The 19,746-nt window shown below is 43.9% G+C and overlaps 1 protein-coding gene across 4 annotated transcripts in view; it reads right to left on the bottom strand.

Moving 5' to 3' along the window:
- The window catches only part of RBMS2 (RNA binding motif single stranded interacting protein 2), a 67,366-nt gene that overhangs the window by 4,181 nt on the left and 43,439 nt on the right, over window positions 1-19,746 (bottom strand). For all 4 annotated transcript variants that reach the window (XM_036117083.2, XM_036117104.2, XM_036117090.2 and 1 more), the window contains 8 exons: window positions 19,544-19,710; window positions 14,544-14,602; window positions 13,580-13,671; window positions 12,018-12,175; window positions 5,590-5,669; window positions 5,351-5,460; window positions 4,975-5,021; window positions 4,707-4,800 (listed from right to left, as the gene is read on the bottom strand). In XM_036117083.2, coding sequence (XP_035972976.1) covers window positions 4,707-4,800; window positions 4,975-5,021; window positions 5,351-5,460; window positions 5,590-5,669; window positions 12,018-12,175; window positions 13,580-13,671; window positions 14,544-14,602; window positions 19,544-19,710 — 807 coding nt within the window. The remainder of the gene's footprint in view (window positions 1-4,706; window positions 4,801-4,974; window positions 5,022-5,350; window positions 5,461-5,589; window positions 5,670-12,017; window positions 12,176-13,579; window positions 13,672-14,543; window positions 14,603-19,543; window positions 19,711-19,746) is intronic.

The raw sequence follows: 19,746 nt of genomic DNA, 5'->3' as shown, positions 1-19,746 counted from the left end.
TAGGTGAATTTTATGGTATGTGACTTATCTCAATTTTATGTATTTATTTATTTTAGATTTTATTTATTTATTTGACAGAGAGAGAGAGTACAAGCAGGGGGCGCAGCAGAGGGAGAGGGAGAGAGAGAAGCAGACTGCTGAGCAGGGAGCCCGATGCAGGGCTTAATCCCAGGACCTCAGGATCATGACCTGAGCCAAAGATCATGAGGCTTAACCAACTGAGCCACCCAGGCACCCCTGAATTATCTCAATTTTAAAATGAAAAAAAAAAAAAGAAAAAGAGCAATGAGAAGCTAGAAATGTATCACAATAAACAAGTAGGTTTATTTCATAAATGTAAAGATTGTTCAAGATCAGAAACTCTATAAACATAAGTCAAAATCGAAGGAAAAAGCCAGAGTGTAATATGAGATGACAAAAAGACATTTGATAAAATCCAGCAGCAATTTATTAAAAAAAAAAAAAAAAAACAGTAAAATAGAGTCTAGAAAAAAACTACTTACATATTAAAGGCTAGTACCAAAACCTAGCTGTTAACATTAACCTAAACAAAGAAATATTAAAACCACTGCATTTATAATAATTATAATATCTTACAGTAGGGTCAAACAAATACGATTAGATAAGAACACAACTGGCATAAAATTGGAAAGGAAGAGAAAACTATGATTTTTGCACTGATGATACAACTATATACCTAGAACACTTAAGAGACTCAGTAAAAAAAAATGCTAGTAGTAATAAGGATTTGGTACATTAGCTGCACACAAGATACATGAACATAAACCAACAGTTTTTCTTCAGTGTATCTATAGCATCTAGAAATGCTTATAAAATTATAGAACACTTACGAATATATTCAACAGGAAAAGCATAAGATCTATATAAACAACACTAACATCTTATTGAAGGGCGTAAAAAAAGATTTAAAAACATGAAAAGAAATACTACATCTTGGGTGAAAAGAATACTTTTTTAAAAAAATTTTTTATTTGAGAGAGGGAGAGAGAGAGAGATTAAGAGAAAGCATGAGCAGGGGGAGGGGCAGAGGGAGAAGTAGGCTCCCTGCTCCATGTGGGGCTTGATGTGGGGCTCAAAACCAGGACCCTGGGATCATGACCTGAGCAGAAGGCAGATGCTTAAGTGACCGAGCCACCCACGCACCCCGAAAAGAATAGTTCTTAAAAAGTCAATTCCCGGGGCGCCTGGGTGGCTCAGTCGGTTAAGCGACTGCCTTCGGCTCAGGTCATGATCTCGGGGTCCTGGGATCGAGCCCCACATCGGGCTTTCTGCTCGGCGGGAGGCCTGCTTCTCCCTCTCCCACTCCCCCTGCTTGTGTTCCCTCTCTCGCTTTCTCTCTCTCTGTCAAATAAATAAATAAAATCCTTTAAAAAAAAAAAAGTCAATTCCCAGGGCACCTGGGTGGCTCAGTCAATTGAGCATCCGACTCTTGGTTTCAGCTCAGGTCATGATCTCAGGGTCGTGGGGTTACCACACTTAGCGTGGAGTCTGCTTGAGATTCTATTTCTCTCTCTCCCTCTGCACCCCCCAACTAAAAGAAATAAATCTCTAAAAAAAAGGTCATTCTCAAAAAAAGGTCAGTTCTCTTAAACTAATACATAAATTTAATGAAATTCCAATTAAAATTGTCAGATTTCCAAAAATTAGATATCATAAACTTTATACAGAAGAGTAAATGCCGGGGCACCTGGGTGGCTCAGTTGGTTAAGCAACTGCCTTTGGCTCAGGTCATGATCTCAGGATCCTGGGATCGAGCCCCGCATCGGGCTCCCTGCTTGGCAGGAAGCCTGCTTCTCCCTCTCCCACTCCCCCTGCTTGTGTTCCCTCTCTCGCTGTGTCTCTCTCTGTGAAATAAATAAATAAAATCTTAAAAAAAAGAAGAAGAAGAAGAGTAAATGCCAAAAAACAGCATAAAGTCTGAAAGAGTGGGGAAAAGGTTTTGTCTTTTATAATATTAGAAGATATTCTGGGGCTCCTGGGTGGCTCAGTTAGTTGGGCAATTGCCTTTGGCTCAGGTCATGATCCTGGAGTCCTGGGATCGAGTCCCGCATTGGGCTCCCTGCTCAGCAGGGAGTCTGCTTCTCCCTCTGACCCTCTCCCCTCTCGTGCTCTCTCTCTCTCAGTCTCTCTCAAAAAAATAAATAAAATATTTTAAAAATATATTAGAAGACATTCTGAAAGCCACTGCAATCAAGTCAATGTATCACCAGAGTAAGGACAGACACAGTGAGCCCTGGAAGAGGATCAAGGACACAGAAACAAACCCCAGTATTTATTGTAGGTGGCATTTTAACTCACCACTGTTTAATTTTTAATTAATTCACCGTATTAATAATCCATTAATTCAAATATGATTTAATAATTTGGTGCTAGGACAACCGGTTAAAACATTCTGAAAGAATGAAATAAAATGCCTATCTGGTGCCCCATACAAAAATAAATTCCTGATGATTACATATTTAAATTTTACTGTAAAACAATAAAATAAATCTTGGAGACCATATGTATAATATAGGGACTGGGAAGACCTTTTTAATTAAGAAATTCAAAAGCTTTAGTGGAAACGCAGACATATTTAACTGTACACAAATTTTAAACTTTCACGGTTTTTTGTGGTGCAAATGAGTGATTCCCAAAGTATGGTCCCTGGACAGGCAGCAGGGGCAGCAGCAGCATCTGGAAACAGAAATGCAAAGTCCTGCCTCCTAGCCTAGTCTTACTGAATCAGAAATTCTCTGTGTGGTGCCCAGTAATTTGGGTTTGATAAGCTTTCCAAGTGATTCTGATAGACAGCTCAAGCTTGAGGACCACAACACAAAGTCAATGGACAAAAATTAAATCTGGAAAAAAATATTTGTAAGAAAGATAGCATTCAGAGGATTGATACTTTAATAATATGCAAATGTGGTGGCGCCTGGGTGGCTCAGTCGGTTAGGCGTCTGCCTTCGGCTCAGGTCATGATCCCAGGGTCTTGGGATCGAGCCCCGCATTGGGCTCCCTGCTCAGCAGGAAGCCTGCTTCTCCCTCTCCCACTCCCCCTGCTTGTGTTCCCTCTCTCGCTGTGTCTCTCTGTGTCAAATAAATAAACAAAATCTTAAAAATAAATAAATAAATAATATGCAAATGCTTTTTGTAAGTTGATGGGAAACGAATAACCAAACAGAAAAATGGGCCGAGTGTATCAAGAACAATCAGAGAAGAGCAAATCAAAATATGATAAACAGGGGCGCCTGGGTGGCTCAGTCGTTAAAAGTCTGCCTTTGGCTCAGGTCATGATCTCAGGGTCCTGGGATTGAGCCCCGCATCAGGCTCCCTGCTTGGCGTGAAGCCTGCTTCTCCCTCTACCCTTCCCCCCTGCTTGTGTTCCCTCTCTCGCTGTGTCTCTCTGTCAAATAAATAAATAAAATCTTTTAAAAAATAAAAATAAATAAATATGACAAACATAAAAAGACACGCTTAAACTTGACTGTAGCCAGGGAAATGCAAATTAAAGTAACAATGCACTTTACACCTATCGAGATAGGAAAAACTGAAAAAGACCAATGTCACTTATGGCTGGAGGGAAATGGCCACTCAGACATTGCTAGTGGAAATGTGAACTGACACAGCCTTTGTGGGAAGCAATCTGGCAACATCTGTAAAAGCAAACGTCCATATATTATCCAGCCTAGCAAGCCCACTCCTTGGACTCTAGCCCCCGGAAATAACAGTACTCAGATTTAAGAATGTAGGCATAAGGATCTTTACATATGTTTGTTTCTGGGGATTAGAGTCCAAGGAATGGGACTGCTAGATTGAATAATATATGGATGGAAGTATTATTTGTACCAGAAAACCCCTGAAATCCAATTGAATACCCTTCACGGAGGTAGGGTTGAAGAATTCTGGTCTCTGCAGCATGAAATATAATGCAACTGTTTAAAAAAGAAATAATTAGAACAAAAAGTCTCAACATTAGCTACATCAGAATCACCTCGAGGGCTTGTTAAAAAACTCAGCTGGTGGGGGCAGGGACACGGGACAGTGGAAACAGGAGCGGATTAAGAGGTGCAGAGTAGCAGGTAGGAGATATGTGAGTCACATGGATGAAAAGCACAGCATAGGGAATACAGTCAATAATACTAGAATAACTTTGTATGGTGACAGATGGTGAACAAAAAAACAGATTGCTGGGACCCATCCCCAGAGTTTCCACTTCAGCAGATCTGGGGTGGAATCCAAGCATTTATGTTTTTTGAAATTCCCAGGTGATACTGCTCATCCAGGCACCAAACTTTGAGACTCACTGGTTTAAGATACTGTTAAGTGAGAAGAGTGAAGGGTAAAAAATATATTTAATCTGGCCAGATTTTTGTAAAATAAACAATGACTTCCAAAACTGTATACATATGCATATATGCACATGAGGAAAAATCTGGAATTTTCTGAAATATATGGAATAATAGGAAATTAAAAATATCGTAATATAGGCTTACTTGTGGACACAGAGTAAGAGGATGCTACCACAACAGTCCGTATATATGTCATGGGATCACACGTTATGCTTTCATGTAAAATTATTTGTGAGCAGTATGTATAAAGGAAAAACTAAAAAATAAGGAGTTTCCAGCCTTATGCTCCTTTACCTAAAGCACAGTGACAGGGAAAACCACCACACCCACCACTTTTTTCGGGCATGAACGTACCTGATAGGAAGACACAGGAGATGGAAGGTACGGGGAGAGTGCAGACTGAGCAAGCATCCTGTTGGGGGTGATGTTATAAGGAGCCGGGTAAAACCTGGAGGAAGGAACCTCATCAGTAAGGAGCCACAAGAAACCACAAGGTTAGGGCCCCACTGACAGACACAGCCACTTCCCACTAGCTGCTGTTTAAAAATCAAGATGAAACATCCCAGTGCCTGGACAGGCCGTTGTCATTTTCGGGTAGCCCAATTCTATAAAACACCCTTACCCATTCTGAAGAGCTGTGGTGGGGTCATAGGTCAAGGCCATACCACCCTATAAAGGAAGAACACAGTGTTCATAATGCAAGCCCTTGGGGGAGAACAGGAGGAAGCCCAGAGTGCCAAGACTGGGACGTATTTGATTCAACAGATTAAAGTGAAGTCTGGACAGGTCCTACTACAGCCGTTCCAGAGTTTTCCTGGTTGTGCAGGCTGCAAAATCCCACTAAAGACCCACACTGAAGATCATGTTAAGCAGCCAGCCATCTCTCAGTTACTGTTAACTCTCAAGCTTGCCGCTTAAACTCACAGGAATCGGGCCCTGGTAAATTCCATTCCACGTTAATGTCCTTGGTACTCCTGTCTCCTCAGAGGTCCTCTTACCATATCTCCATTCCTTGGCCAGGCCCGTCCATTTTGCATGTATTTCCCTTGGTTCTGTCGTTTCTTTGGACCACCATCAGCAAATTTGCAAAGCAAGGGATCAGATGGGGCTGCCAAGAAAGAAAGACACAGCTGAGTCTCACCCTCTGAGTCCACTCACACTCATGCAAAATGCCTCCAGAATCTTCACTGGAAGTAACAATCTATGGCTCTCTCAGCCTGATTCCCAGATGCCTCACCTGGGACTCCAGCAGGTGTCTTAATATATTTTCCATTAAAGTGGGTGATGATGGCTTCACACTTCTCTGTGGACTCCATCCTAAGGAGCACAAGAGGGGTTAGGCTCTAGCTTCTCCAGGATCTGCGCTCCCCCTACATTCAAAGAGAAAACTCTAAGTTCCCAGCCCACAAATACTCCAAAAGTTGTGACTATAGAAACACAGTTTCCTCCACATAAATTCAAGGTATCTTGAAGAGGCAACCCTAGCTTCTAATGAACGTTCCCTCAACTGGCTCCTGTAGGGCTCCTGAAAAGAAAAGTGAAGCTATGAATATTCCAAAGACACTGATGGATGGGCCTACTATTAGGTCTGGTTCTTAAACAAGAAACAAGAATACAGGGGCGCCTGGGGTGGCTCAGTCATTAAGCATCTGCCTTCGGCTCAGGTCATGATCCCAGGGTCCTGGGATCGAGCCCCGCATCGGGCTCCCTGCTCAGCAGGAGGCCTGCTTCTCCCTCTCCCACTCCCCCTGCTTGTGTTCCCTCTCTCACTGTGTCTCTGTCAAATAAATAAATAAAATCTTTAAAAAAAAAAAAAAAGAAACAAGAATATAATAAACAGTGGCTATCATCATCATTATCATTTTTTTTTTTTTAAGTAAGCTCTACACCCAATGTAGGGCTTGAACTCATGACCCTGAGATCAAGAGTCATATGCTCTACCCACTGAGCCAGCCAGGTGCCCCATGTCACCATTATTTTTTATTACAAAATTCCTCATGGAAATTGTTCCCTCACTCCAATAAAACTGCACAAGCTAAGAACTTGCCAATGTTTATTTTTTGCTTCTGGTTATGATTATCAAGGTCTAATTAGCTACTGGTAATATTAAGATTTCTTGAAACTAGAGGAGGAAAGAATAATAAGAGTTCATGGTCTACAGTGATAGAAACAACAATGTTGGGAACTGCGGAGTTAAAAGTATCTTGTTGGGGAAAGACAACTGAGTAAGGAATCAGAAAATCTAGATTCTTGCACCAGGTCACCCAAAATTCTGTGAGTTAGGACCTGCACAAAACCCGATTGGATCCATTCCTCATTTCTGCATTAGATATAACATCCATCTACCCTACTACAGATCAAATGAGATAATGTATTTACATGTGTTCTAAAAATTATAAGGGTCTATATGACGCAAGGTACAGTATCTTCCCCCTCTTCTTTCCTTATTTATTTATTTTAAAGATTTTATTTATTTACTTGAGAGAAAAGAGTGCATGAGTGAGCACAAGCTGGGGGGAGAGGGGGAGGGAGAGAGAGAAGCAGGCTCTCTGCTAAGCAGGACCGGGATCATGACCTGAGCCGAAGGCAGACGTTTAGCAGACACTTAACCAACTGTGTCACCCAGGCGCCCCTCCATCCTTCCATATTTAAATTAAGTCTCATTATATTTTCTATGCCAATAACCACTAAAAATATGAACCGGTCCTATGAAGGTGGTCACTAAAAAGAGGCCTCACATGGAACTTTTAGGGAAAACCCATGAGCTAGGTATCCCAGAGCAGCAGTCTTTAGCTGGGTTATTTCTACTCCTTAATCTTCCAAGAGTGTGAGCAGGCCTGAGGAGTTTTAAGAGAATTGCTCGAAGAACCTCCGCTTCCTCATAAGCTCTTTCCTAAAACTGGCCTACCTGAGGACAGCTCGTGCTCACTGATGGTCCAGGGCCCTCTCACAGCCCCTGCTCTGCCCTTCCTTCGCACGTCTCCCCAAACTCAACATGAGGCAATGATGCCTGACTTTTTAAGTCTTTTTCTAAGTCAGATGTTTCTAATTCTTTTAGCAAGCTGGATGACTCAACAGGTTGCTAACCGACGCATAAAAAAATCAGTTTTGACAGATCGATCACCTTGGTTCTTGGCTGATAACTGAGAAGAAATTCAAAGAATTCCTATTTTAACAAAACTCTTCCTATTCCCATTTACTTATGTGAACAAGGTTCTCAGCATGAAAATAAAAAACAGGAACAGAATTGATATTATAGCAATAAACAATAGTCATTGTTGGCTACATGACCTAATTAGAAAAACCTAAACAAAATAAAACTTATCCATGTCATAGGAGTAAGCTTTTCCAATAAAATTTACTTTATGTGGGGTGCCTGGGTGGCTCAGTCGTTAAGCGTCTGCCTTCGGCTCAGGTCATGATCCCAGGGTCCTGGGATCGAGCCCCGCATCGGGCTCGCTCCCTGCTCAGCGGGAAGCCTGCTTCTCCCTCTCCCTCTGCCCTTGCTTGTGTTCCCTTTTGCGCTATGTTTCTCTGTCAAATAAATGGATAAAATCTTTAAAAAAAAAAAATTTTACTTTATGTGTACAGTCTCGTAACCACAGGAAAAAGTTCTCATTTATTGTATATACGTATTTTTGTTGCAGAGAAGTAGGACAGAATGATCCATAAAAAAACTTTCAATTATAAAAATATTCTATACTTGAATACAATTCTGTAAGGAAATAGAATGGAAATACAAGATCAAGAACAAAAAAGGAACACTATAATAAAAATTATATGAATTATGACTATTAAAAAAAATGTCCTAAGTATTTTTTTTTAAGTAGGCCCCACCCCCAGCCTGGAGCCCTACACAGGGCTTGAACTCACTACCCTGAGATCAACAGTCAGATGCTTACCTTCCTGAGACACCCAGACACCCCGCCCTAGGTATTTTTATTTTTATTTATTTATTTAAATATTTTATTTATTTATTTGTCAGAGAGAGAGTACAAGCGGGGGGTGCAGCAGGCAGAGGGAGAAGCAGGCTCCCCGCTGAGCAGGGAGCCTGATGCGGGACAACCCCAGGACCCTGGGATCCCGAACCCAGCCGAAGGCAGATGCTTAACCAACTGAGCCACTTATGCATCCCTAGTCCTAAGTATTTTTAAATGGATGATTTTGTGTATCAAACTGCTATGACATTTAGATCTCTTTGGATATATTTACAAATAACATGACAGTTTTTTTTTTTTTTTAAGATTTTATTTATTTATTTGACAGAGAGAAAGACACAGCGAGAGAGGGAACACAAGCAGGGGGAGTGGGAGAGGGAGAAGCAGGCTTCCCGCCGAGCAGGGAGCCCGATGTGGGGCTGATCCCAGGATGCTGGGACCATGACCTGAGCCGAAGGCAGACGCTTAACGACTGAGCCACCCAGGCGTCCCAACTTGACAGTTTTTGTTTATTTGTTTGTTTTCAAGATTTTATTTATTTATTTGGGGAGAGAGAGCGAGCACAAGCAGGGCGAGCAGCAGGCAGAGGGAGAAACAGGCTTCCCGCCAAGCAGGGAGCCCGATGCGGGACCCGATCCCAGAACCCTGGGATCACGACCCCAGCCAAAGGCAGATATCCAACCGACTGAGCCACCCAGGCGTCCCGACAGTTTTATTTAAAATGTCGATATTTGTAATTTGCTGGAAATTAGATTTCCCAAGATCTAAATGTATGAAGAAAATGTATAGGTAATGGCATAGGAACATGCAAGAGATTTCACGGGTTTTCAACTCTTCAAAACCAGTTTCCAAACTGGGCTCCGAGGCACCCCGTGCCACTGTGGTGAGCTCACAGAGGCGCAGGCAGGGGATTTTTTTAACTTTCTGAAGAAAATACAGCAACATCTATTGGATACTGTGTGGACTACTAACTCTAAAAGGTCACCATTTCAACACTGGATCACCCTACGATCCTTTTAATAATGTATTTTTGCAAAGCTGTTTTTTCCACGGTTGCTACGACAAAAGCAAATACCATAAGAAAACCAATGTGTGACAGGAAATGAGGGTGCCAGTGTCCAATTTGATTCCAAGGTTTGAGAAGCTGTGAAGTGTTCAACAGGTACACATTCCATTAGTAAGTATAGAAAGTATAGTTATTTAAGAATGGAGTAAAAATATTTTTCCTCTTTTTTTTTTTTTAAAGATTTTATTTATTTATCTGAGAGAGAGAATGGGAGACAGAGAGCATGAGAGGGGAAGGGTCAGAGGGAGAAGCAGACCCCCCGCTGAGCAGGGAGCCCGATGTGGGACTCGATCCCAGGACTCCAGAATCATGACCTGAGCCGAAGGCAGTTGCTTAACCAACTGAGCCACCCAAGTGCCCCCTTCCTCTTTTTTTTTTTAAGATTTTATTCACTTATTTACTTAGAGCTTGATCGAGCAAGTGAGCAAGTGGGGGGAGGAGCAGAGGGAGAGGGACAAGTAGACTCTACACTGAACGCAGAGCCCGACACAGGGATTGATCTCGTGACCCTGAGATCATGACTGGAGCCAAAATCAAGAGTTGGATGCTTGACCAACTGAGCCACCCAAGCGCCCCTCTTTTTTTTTTTTTTTTAAAGTAAACTCAACTCCCAATGTGGGATTCGAACTCACAACCCCAGGATCAAAAATCACATGCTCTACTGAGTCAGCCAGGTGCCCCTTAAGTATTTCTTTTGGTCTAGAGCAAAAAAATATTATTGACACAACTTAAGGTGCCATGAACTGAAAAGGGTTGAGAACCTCTGCTTTAAAAGAGTGTGGGAGGCGGGGCGCCTGGGTGGCTCAGTCGTTAAGCATCTGCCTTCGGCTCGGGTCATGATCCCAGGGTCCTAGGATCGAGCCCTGCATCGGGCTCCTGGCTCAGCAGGGAGCCTGCTTCTCCCTCTGCCTGCCACTTCTCCCTGCTTGCGCTCTCTCTCTCTGTCAAATAAATAAAATCTTAAAAAAAAAAAAAAAGTGTGGGAGCCAAACAGTGATCTGAAGGGGCACCTGCACCCCAATGTTTATGGCAGCAATGTCCACAATAGCCAAAATGTGGAAAGAGCCCAGATGTCCATCAACAGACAAATGGATAAAGAAGATGTGGTAAATATATACAATGGAATATTACTCAGCCATAAAAAAAAATGAAATCTTACCATTTGCAACAATGTGGCTGGAACTAGAAGGTATTATGCTAAGCTAAATAAGCCAATCAGAGAAAAACAATTATATGATTTCACACATATGTGAAATTTAAGAAACAAAACAGAGGATCATAGGGGAAGGGAGGGAACAATAAAACAAGACAAAATCAGAGAGGGAGGCAAACCATAAGAGACTCTTAACAATAGGAAACAAACAGGGTTGCTGGAGGGGAGGTGGGAGGGGATGGGGTAACTGGGTGATGGGGGAGGGCACATGATGTAATGAGCACTAGGTTTTATATGCAACTGATGAATCACTAAACTCTACGCCTGGAACTAATAATATTATATATGTTAATTAATTGAATTTAAATTTTAAAAAAAGTGGGAGCAAAAACAGTTTGATGACCACAAGCCTAAGAACTCTCTTTTAGTTATACTTGGGATTGCCAGCAGGTGGTGCTACCAAGATTGAGTTGGCTACGGAAGAGGGCCTATTCCTTGTTCCCAAGATCCGGAGAAACACTCCAGAGTAAGGGAGTGTTCCTGGACCAGACAAGGTATTATAAAACAAAATGGGACCTTCAGATCATGTATTCCAATAGTTTTCAAACTTTCAGAAAAAGCAACAGTCTCCTTTCAAACAAAATCTTTTTTTTTTTTTTAAAGATTTTATTTATTTAGTTGGCAGAGAGAGAGACAGCAAGAGAGGGAACACAAGCAGGGGGAGTGGGAGAGGGAGAAGCAGGCTTCCGCTGAGCAGGGAGCCCGATGCGGGGCTCGATCCCAGGAGCCTGGGATCATGACCTGAGCCGAAAGGCAGACGCCCAACAACTGAGCCACCCAGGAGCCCCTCAAACAAAATCTTAAAATAAAAGCAGAACCATTTCTTCAGTGGGCTGGAAGAGGCCGAAGCTCTACAATGACACCTAGGCTCAGAAGAGGGCACCCTGGAGAACTCCACAGCTCCAGGGAACACCTGAAGAAAATCACTCATCTAAATCACTCTCCACTTCACAGAGTAAACCAAGGCTCAGAAAGGTCTGATATCACAGGGGCAGTTAGTGGCAGGGTTGGTTCCAGAATCTAAGTCTCTCGACAGAACTGGAAAGGAAGAACACATCTTCTACTTCATCCCACTGATCTTGAAGCCAGAAGGATTAGGGTACTGTTCTACCACCCACTGCTGGGGGACCCTGGGCAAATCACTTCACAGTGGAGACTCTGGCTTCATTATCTATATAAAAGGATACAGAATTATTTTATTCTGCTTGGGTCTGGATCAAAGGAACAAATGCTAGAGTAGCAAGAAATAGTGGGGAAAGGATAAAGATTTTGAGGGCAAATGGGTATTTAAGTACTGTGACCTATAGTTTAAATGAACTTCTGATTCACTGTCAAGTACTTTAGGCCAAGAGTCTGGTCCCTTGAGGGAGGGGGCACAGACTTTTTTGGTGACCTTCTAAGGGACATTCTTCATTAACCTCATCATTTCCCATTCTGGCATCCCTCACCTTGCAAAGCCAACCCCTCTGCTGGTCCCACTGGTGTCTCGGAGGATTCGAGTGGAGATAACCTGGCCAAAAGGCTTCAGCATCCCCTCTAGTTCTTGCTCATCCATGGAGAGTGGAAGGTTTGATATGTATAAATTTGTGGGGTCCTGTTCCTGTTGCTGTGGGAAAAAAGGGAGGAAATGAAGCTTACAACTCTTATCCCTCCCCCACCCTCAGCCCTCATCACAGAATGACATCTCAGAAAAGACATAGTAGGAAGGGGCCCACATAAACAAAGGAAATCTTAACTATTTATAACACCTAGTCCCACTACCATGGATTGTACGTTGAGTCCAGCCAAAAAAAAAAAAGCAGACTTACTACTTCTAGTACTTTACAAGCCCACTGATGACGTTTTAGCTGTCTCTTTAAGAACGAGGCAGAGCAGCGCTCCTCCCTCGCGGCCAACAGCCTATTGCCGGGCTGGATTCTCTAGGACGAGCTCCCCTGCCGGCTGTTTTAAGTAAGCCCCCTCCCTCCTCTTCCGGCCACAGCAGAACCCTCGGAGTAGGAATGCCTGTTGACTCCCCAGTGGAGAGAGAGCAGGAAGGGGGAGAAGGGGAAAGGGAAGGCGATGTGCTGGGGGCTGCGCTAGGGGCCTGATGGAGAGTCACTGGGTCACCAGGCGGCCCGGAGAGCTCTAGTCTCATAGGAACTCTGAAAGCTCCTAAACTCCGTTGTCAGAGGGCTCTTCCCCGGCAAGAAGAGGTGGAAGAGCCCCTCCAGGGGGCAGAAGGTGCAAAATGGCAGTAACTTCCCAGATCTGTATTTTTAAGAACTGAAGCAGTCACTGCCCTAGACACTGGATCACCAGCAACTTCAACCCCTTAGGGCTTTGTCTCTCTTCCACCAGACAGCGCAGGGGGACCGGCAGCCTGCCTCATCAGCTCTACAAGGACTTCAAGAAGGCAAGGGGGCAATCCCACCACAAAAAAGGGATAGAAAAGCCTCGAGTTTTCTAGTAAGTTGGATTAAAATAAAAGCTCCAGGGAGATGTGACAAGGAGGGACAGTTTCCTTCCTTGCTGTGGCTTCCCTCTCCCCCACCCCTAGCAACTCTCCTACCCTACCTCCCCTATCCCCCAAACACGCACCAAGGGAGAACAGCATGGGGAGGTGGAGAGCAAGGCTCTGAACTTCTGAGCTGCACAACTCGCTGCTTCGGAGAATGTTGCAAAACTACCACAAGCTGCTTGGTAGGGAAGTGGGGCCAGGGTGGAAATGGGGAAAGAGAAAGAGAAAGGGAAGCGTCTTGACCCTCTCACCTGATTACATTATAATACTTGATGAGAGGAACAGAGTCTCCAGAGCTACCTGCCACAGATTTTGAAGACCACCTTCCTCTAGCAGCCAAGGGGTACTCCATGGGACCCAGCCTGTCTTTGGCCAGATAGTCAAAAAGTGCTGCAGATCGCCCTTGCCCATCAGGTTCATGGCCTCAAACCCTCTGGAAGGAAGCCTTAGACCTGGCCCTGTGGTGCTAACCACCAGCCTCTGGGGAGCAGACACGGGCAGAAGACTTACCTTTGCCATCTGGGCCTGCACACCACTGGCTTTCAGTGCCGTGACAGCTTTCTGTGCGGCTGAAGGACTGTCGAAGTCCACAAAGCCATAGCCTGGAACAGGGAAACAGCATCACTGGGAGGTGGGGGTGTAAGGGAGGTAGGAGGCCAGGCTTTTCAGGAGACAGAGGAAGAGTTATGATCCATAGAACAGAAGTGGTAGGGAGAGAAAGAAATTAAGAGGTTTCAGGTGGTTATCCGTGTGCTCTTCAAACCCCATGAGATTTGGTCTATTTTACAGCTAAGAATGCCAAGTGCAGTGAAGTCTTTGTGGTGTTCTTGCCTTTTTCCGTCCCCACTAAGAAATCGGAGGTTTCAGAAACTAGGCTCTTTTAACAACCCGCAGCCCCCACCCCTAACAGAACTCTTTTCTGTTTTCTAGCCACATCCCAGGAACGCTAGGCATGTAGGGAACAGGGCCTCTCCACTGCAGGTAGCCAGCCGCCTGCGAGAAGCCCCACCCCACCCCAACAGACGGTCCTTTCCCTCCTTCCACTCTTCATCCCCACCTACAGCTGCTCGAAATCTCAACAAAGCTATTCATCCTCACAAAGGAACACCCACCAGGTCACCCCACCACTGTCACCACCACAAGCTTTTACAAGGCTTACTAAGTAGAAATAAGCTTACCTACCCATACCCACCCTCCAATCCGGGGAATCTTCATGGAAACATGAAGTACAAAGTAAGCTCAAGAGACTCACAGGCACTCTGCAGGCTTCTAGCCTTGGGTCCCCAAAATAGCATTTTCAGCTCTAGCTGTCTGGTCACCAAACAATCTAAATATCTACTAGTCTTTTAAGCCTGAAAGCCTTAGAGACTCCTCCCCTCACTGGGTCCTAGGAGCGCAGCGCAGTGAAGTGCAGAGGCAAGGGGAGGCCTCACTCGCAGTCGCTCTCCATCACCAAAGACAGCTGTTCTCTCACCTTTGCATTTGTTTGTGCTCTTGTCCAGGATGGCCTTAGTGGAGACAATCTTGCCATATCTGAGGGAAAAGAAAATGCAAAGTGAGGGGCGCTCAGTCGTTAAGCGTCTGCCTTCGGCTCAGGTCATGATCCCAGGGTCCTGGGATCGAGCCCCGCATCGGGCTCCCTGCTCAGCGGGAAGCCTGCTTCTCCCTCTCCCACTCCCCCTGCTTGTGTTCTCTCTCTCGTTGTCGCTCTCTGTCAAATAAATAAATAAAATCTTAAAAAAAAAAACAATAGCATTAAAAAAAAAGAAAGAAAATGCAAAGTGATAATGTGGGGGCAGGAATTTGGAACAGGACAGAGACTGAGACATCTGGATGAATCCATGCCCTTTCTTCACAACTGTTCCCACTCAAACCTTAATAAAAACAAGAAGAAATGAATTTAAAATGTCACGCTTATCATACAAACCCATTCTCCAAAGGTGCCTACAAGAAATAAGGTAACTGTAGTCCTTACAATATCAAGACATTTCTCTCTTCTTCCCCACCTAAGGCTCAGATATGAGTTGGAAAGAGACTATTGTCTTCTGGGAAAGCAGCTTGGTGATGTCCACATAGCAGAGTGTGTACGCGCAGAGCTCTGGCTAGATTCTTTGCAGGCTAACTATAATCCTTAATAATTACTTACCTTCTTTTGGAGAAACACCATTCCTCCTAGGAAAAACCTATAGACACTTCTCTTCTCTGACACCCTGTTCCCCACCCCGGGTGAAGGTTAACCTGAGCCAAACTGCGTTTGTTCAAACCCTGGTTCTGCCACTTTGTAGCTATCCGCCATCTTGGACAAGTCATTTAACCTTCCGGGGCCTCAGTCTCATCATCCATGGAGACCGGATTGTTGGGAATATGAAATGAATTCATGAATATAAAGCACTAATGTCTACCACATGGTAAACACTTGGAAGTTCTTAACTGCTATTATTATTATTATATTCAAGGAACCTCAACCTTAATGCAAGCCGTTATCTCTCCTGCTTTGCTTTATTCTAAGATTTCTATTTCTCACTGTCAAGACCCGAGCATGTTAGGGAGATCAATGGGTGTAAGACCAGGTGCAACAACAGTGTTAGTAAAATTACCCAAAACATGACAATAAGACAAAATGAAGACTGCATATCCTTTCAGTGTCGTTCTGGAACACTGTCTAAAAGGCCCATTTGAAATATATTTCATTATCTAGGGGGATGTTTCTTTGTTTGACTTACTATTTACTACTGATTAGAGTCCAGACCTTGCAAAGATACATATTAGCTTGTAGATTTTGTCCAGTAGAAATGCAAATTTCTTTTTTTTTTTTTAGTTTTTAAAAAAGATTTATTTATTTATTTGGGGGGGCAGAGGGAGAGGGAACAAGCAGACTCCGTGGTGAGCACAGAGCCCAATGTGGGGCTTGATCCCATGACCCCGAGACCGTGACCTGAGCCAAAATCAAGAGTCAGATGATCAACCGACTGAGCCACCCAGTGCCCCAATGCCAATAATTTCTGTCCAGTAGAAAAGAGAATCCCAAAGGTTACTGTTTTATAATGTCCCATAGGATATGAACCAGTTTTGTTGATAACCTAGCAATCTTATTCCAACACTCTTTCTTCAGTACCTACACTCAGTCCCTCAAACGCTCTTTGAACCCATTTTAGCATCCTGTTGGTTCCCTTATTCATGAATGAAATAAACCTTGAGTATGTGTTTACCTATCTTTGTAGGAGTCATGTTTTTCAACTTTTTGAAAATTATACTTTGGCAGCAGAGGCATGTGGAGGTCCCCGAACTTGAGCAGTGCAGTACCACAGGGCAGGACTATACTAGAAGTGTTCCACCAGAAAGAAGTCTCTACATTCCACTCTAGGAAGGTGAAAATATTAAAGATACAGGAGGACAGAAATCACTAACAGAATCAGAAGTACAGGATTTAACTGAAAACAGTTGGCAGGGACTGAATACGAGGCCAATACCCCAAACAAGTATTGTGGGGGTTCCCCCCATCCCTAAAGAACATTATGATGATTGATATATTTGTTTTGCTCCTTGGCAGCCTCTCACTGACGTTTTTTGGTGGGGCTTCTGTCACCCAATGGATTAGACAGAATAAGCCAAGCAGTGGTCTGGAGGTTGGGAAAAGAACACATTAAAATGGCGGTGGGGATGAATGTGGTGCTCCTAGCCCTTCAGGGCCACCTATTTGGATTCTTTCCCAGATGTAGGCAAGGGAAGGGATACATGAGACCGGCGGGAGGACATAAATGCTGCCATCTTTAGCAAGGGCCCAGGGTCTGAGTGGGCTGAGACTTAGAGCCCAGAGCTTCCACTGCAGCTGGCAACAGCTGGCTGCTGCTGCTTCCTCCTCAGAGGAAGGAGCCCCTCCAGACAGTCAGGGGTTCCAGTCTCAGACTCCAGGCCTCTACTGCTTGCCCAGCAGGGGTTAGCATCCAGCAACATTCACGTCCCCTACAACCCGAGACACAACTGGGACAAAAACAGGAAGTCCCTCTAGGCATGGTAAACACCCTTCCTAGAAAGTTAACTCCCAGCTCACAGCATCCATAAGGGTTCCAGCCATCTGCTCTTCTCAGCCTCCTTTTTTGTCATAATTCATCTAGCACCTAGTCTTTCCCTGCCTCATTTCTACTCCTCCATAGTCCCCTATCGGGCTCCTTGGTTCTAGCCCATATCATGACCCTGAGTACTCTCATCCCTTCAGACACTAAGGTGAGGCAACTGTTGGGAAGAGCAAAATGAAAGTCTAAAAGTATAGTGAAGTTGGGGCGCCTGGGTGGCTCAGTCGTTAAGCGTCTGCCTTCGTCTCAGGTCATGATCCCGGGGTCCTGGGATCGAGCCCCACATTGGGCTCCCTGCTCGGCGGGAAGCCTGCTTCTCCCTCTCCCACTCCCCCTGCTTGTGTTCCTTCTCTCGCTGTGTCTCTCTCTGTCAAATAAATAAATAAAATCTTAAAAAATAAATAAAAGTATAGTGAAGTAGAACTGAGTTTCTGTCTGTCTTGTGGAGTGAGAGGATTTTTGTAGCACATTATATTTAGGACAAGAAACACAGGGTACAGAAATCAAAGAACTAGCCTGATATGATAGTCTTTTCCCTCATAAATCAACATTTCTGCCAATTCCCATTCCCCTCAAAAATTACTAGTCCTAGACTAAGTCCCCTCACTTCCATTTAAATACTTTTCTAGCAAGGTGAGTTTTACACGTATGCCTAGCCTTTAGAAACTGAGTTTATGCAGCCCAGTGCTAGCAAAAATGTACCAAACCTCAGAAGAGTAAGGGACTTACAAAATATCTCTGATGACTTCTACAACTACATTTTGGGGGCAGAATGTTCTGCCTTTCCAGGATTTGGAACAGCTGGAATTTACATATACTGTTGTGGGAGTTTGGATTAGTTTAACCACTTCAGAAAATCACTTAGTAGTATCTACAAAAGCTGAACATATGTACATCCCGTGACTCCGCAGTTTTACTCCTAGGTATATACCCAACATAAATGTGTACACATATGCACCAGCACTATTCATATTCATAACAGTCACAAACTGGAAACAATTCAAATGTCCAGCAACAGTAGAATGGGTAAATAAACTACGGTATATTCTTTTGAAGGAATTCTATAAAGCAATAAGAATAAACAAAGTTTTGCTACATGCAACAATATAGAGGAATCTTACAAATAACAAACAAAGAAACAAAAAGAGCCAGACATAGAAGGGCATGTATGCTCTAGCATTGTCTTTACATGAAGTTCAAACCAACCACACCAACCAATTATTTAGAATCCAAACGGTAGATTGGTTGGGGGCAGGAGGGATAGAAACTGAGAGGTGGGCTTCAGAAGAGCTGGTAATGTTCTATTTCTTGACCTGGTCACATGGGACTGTTACGCGGGTATGTTCACTTTGTGAAGTCACTGCTGTGTATATACTTACGATTTGTGCGCTTTTCTATATGTTTGTTATATATCAATAAAAAGTTTTAAAAGACGGTAATTACACAGTCTAAGGTTCCTATTTCTATTTCTTTCTACCATTCACTTACCCAAACAATTTTCCCCCTCCCCACCCCCAGACTTCTTCCTCTAACCATTCCCCCAAATATATCATTTGAAGCCCATATTTTTCTGCCAAACAGAACTGAGCTGGCATCTTTGGACTCTTGCAATTTTTCCAGCATTCCCAAAGGGGCTAATTCCATGGTAGTTATGTCAACCTCATGACTCAAATCTACTGTGAAGAATCCCGAAAGGTCTGTAGGGGGTAGATGCACAGTGACAGCCTCTTTCTCCACCTTTGCCTTCATCCACTAATTTGAGAGCTCCTCCGGGTCACTGGGATTATCTGTCTCAGCAAAAACTCTCCTCAGTGTACAATTCGATTAGCTAGTTCCACTTTCTTCTATCCCTACTGCCGGCTCTCACTGCCTTCTAATCAGTATCCTTAGGGACATTGAGCATTTCTTTCTTTTTTTTTTTAGATTTTATTTATTTATTTGTCAGAGAGAGAGAGAGAGCACAAGCAAGGGGAACGGCAGGCAGAGGGAGGAGCAGGCTCCCCACTGAGCAGGGAGCCCGATGCGGGGCTCGATCCCAGGACCCTGGGGTCATGACCTGAGCTGAAGGCATACGCTCAAGTGACTAAGCCACTCAAGCGTCCCAGGGCATTGAGCACTGCTGTTTGAGGTGTAAGGACAGGAATCTTTCCACAAAGACCATAAGTTCTGGGAGCACACTGGAAACAGTCACATATTAGGCTTCAAAGACCAGCCCCATCCTGACTTTCCTCAGATATAAAGGTTTTATATATTAGTAGCAGGTAGAATTTCTTTAAGAGGGGCTGCTAAGAAATCTTGTGACAAACAGGACTGCATTTCAGGACACGAGTATCTGGCAAGAAGCCAGTATCACTAAATCCGTACTGGCCCTCAAAGCCTACCCACATGTTCCCCAACTTACGACTGGCACAATTTGACAAGGTCCTGGTCAGTAGTGCCTGGTTGCAATCCCCGGATGTAGAGGTTGGTTTTGCTCAACTGGTCATTTCCATTGCTCCCACTGCTGCTGTTCGGGGTACTGTTGCTTGGACTAGGTGGTGCCATCTGCTGAGACAATGACACATAGGGCTGCAGAGAGACAGGAGGAATAGAAGGTCAGAAGAT

Source organism: Halichoerus grypus, chromosome 6 (assembly GCF_964656455.1).
Source record: "Halichoerus grypus chromosome 6, mHalGry1.hap1.1, whole genome shotgun sequence".
NCBI classification, from domain to species: Eukaryota; Metazoa; Chordata; class Mammalia; order Carnivora; family Phocidae; genus Halichoerus; species Halichoerus grypus.
Note: the sequence above shows the minus strand (reverse complement) of the source record. Positions and strands in the feature narration are given on the sequence as shown.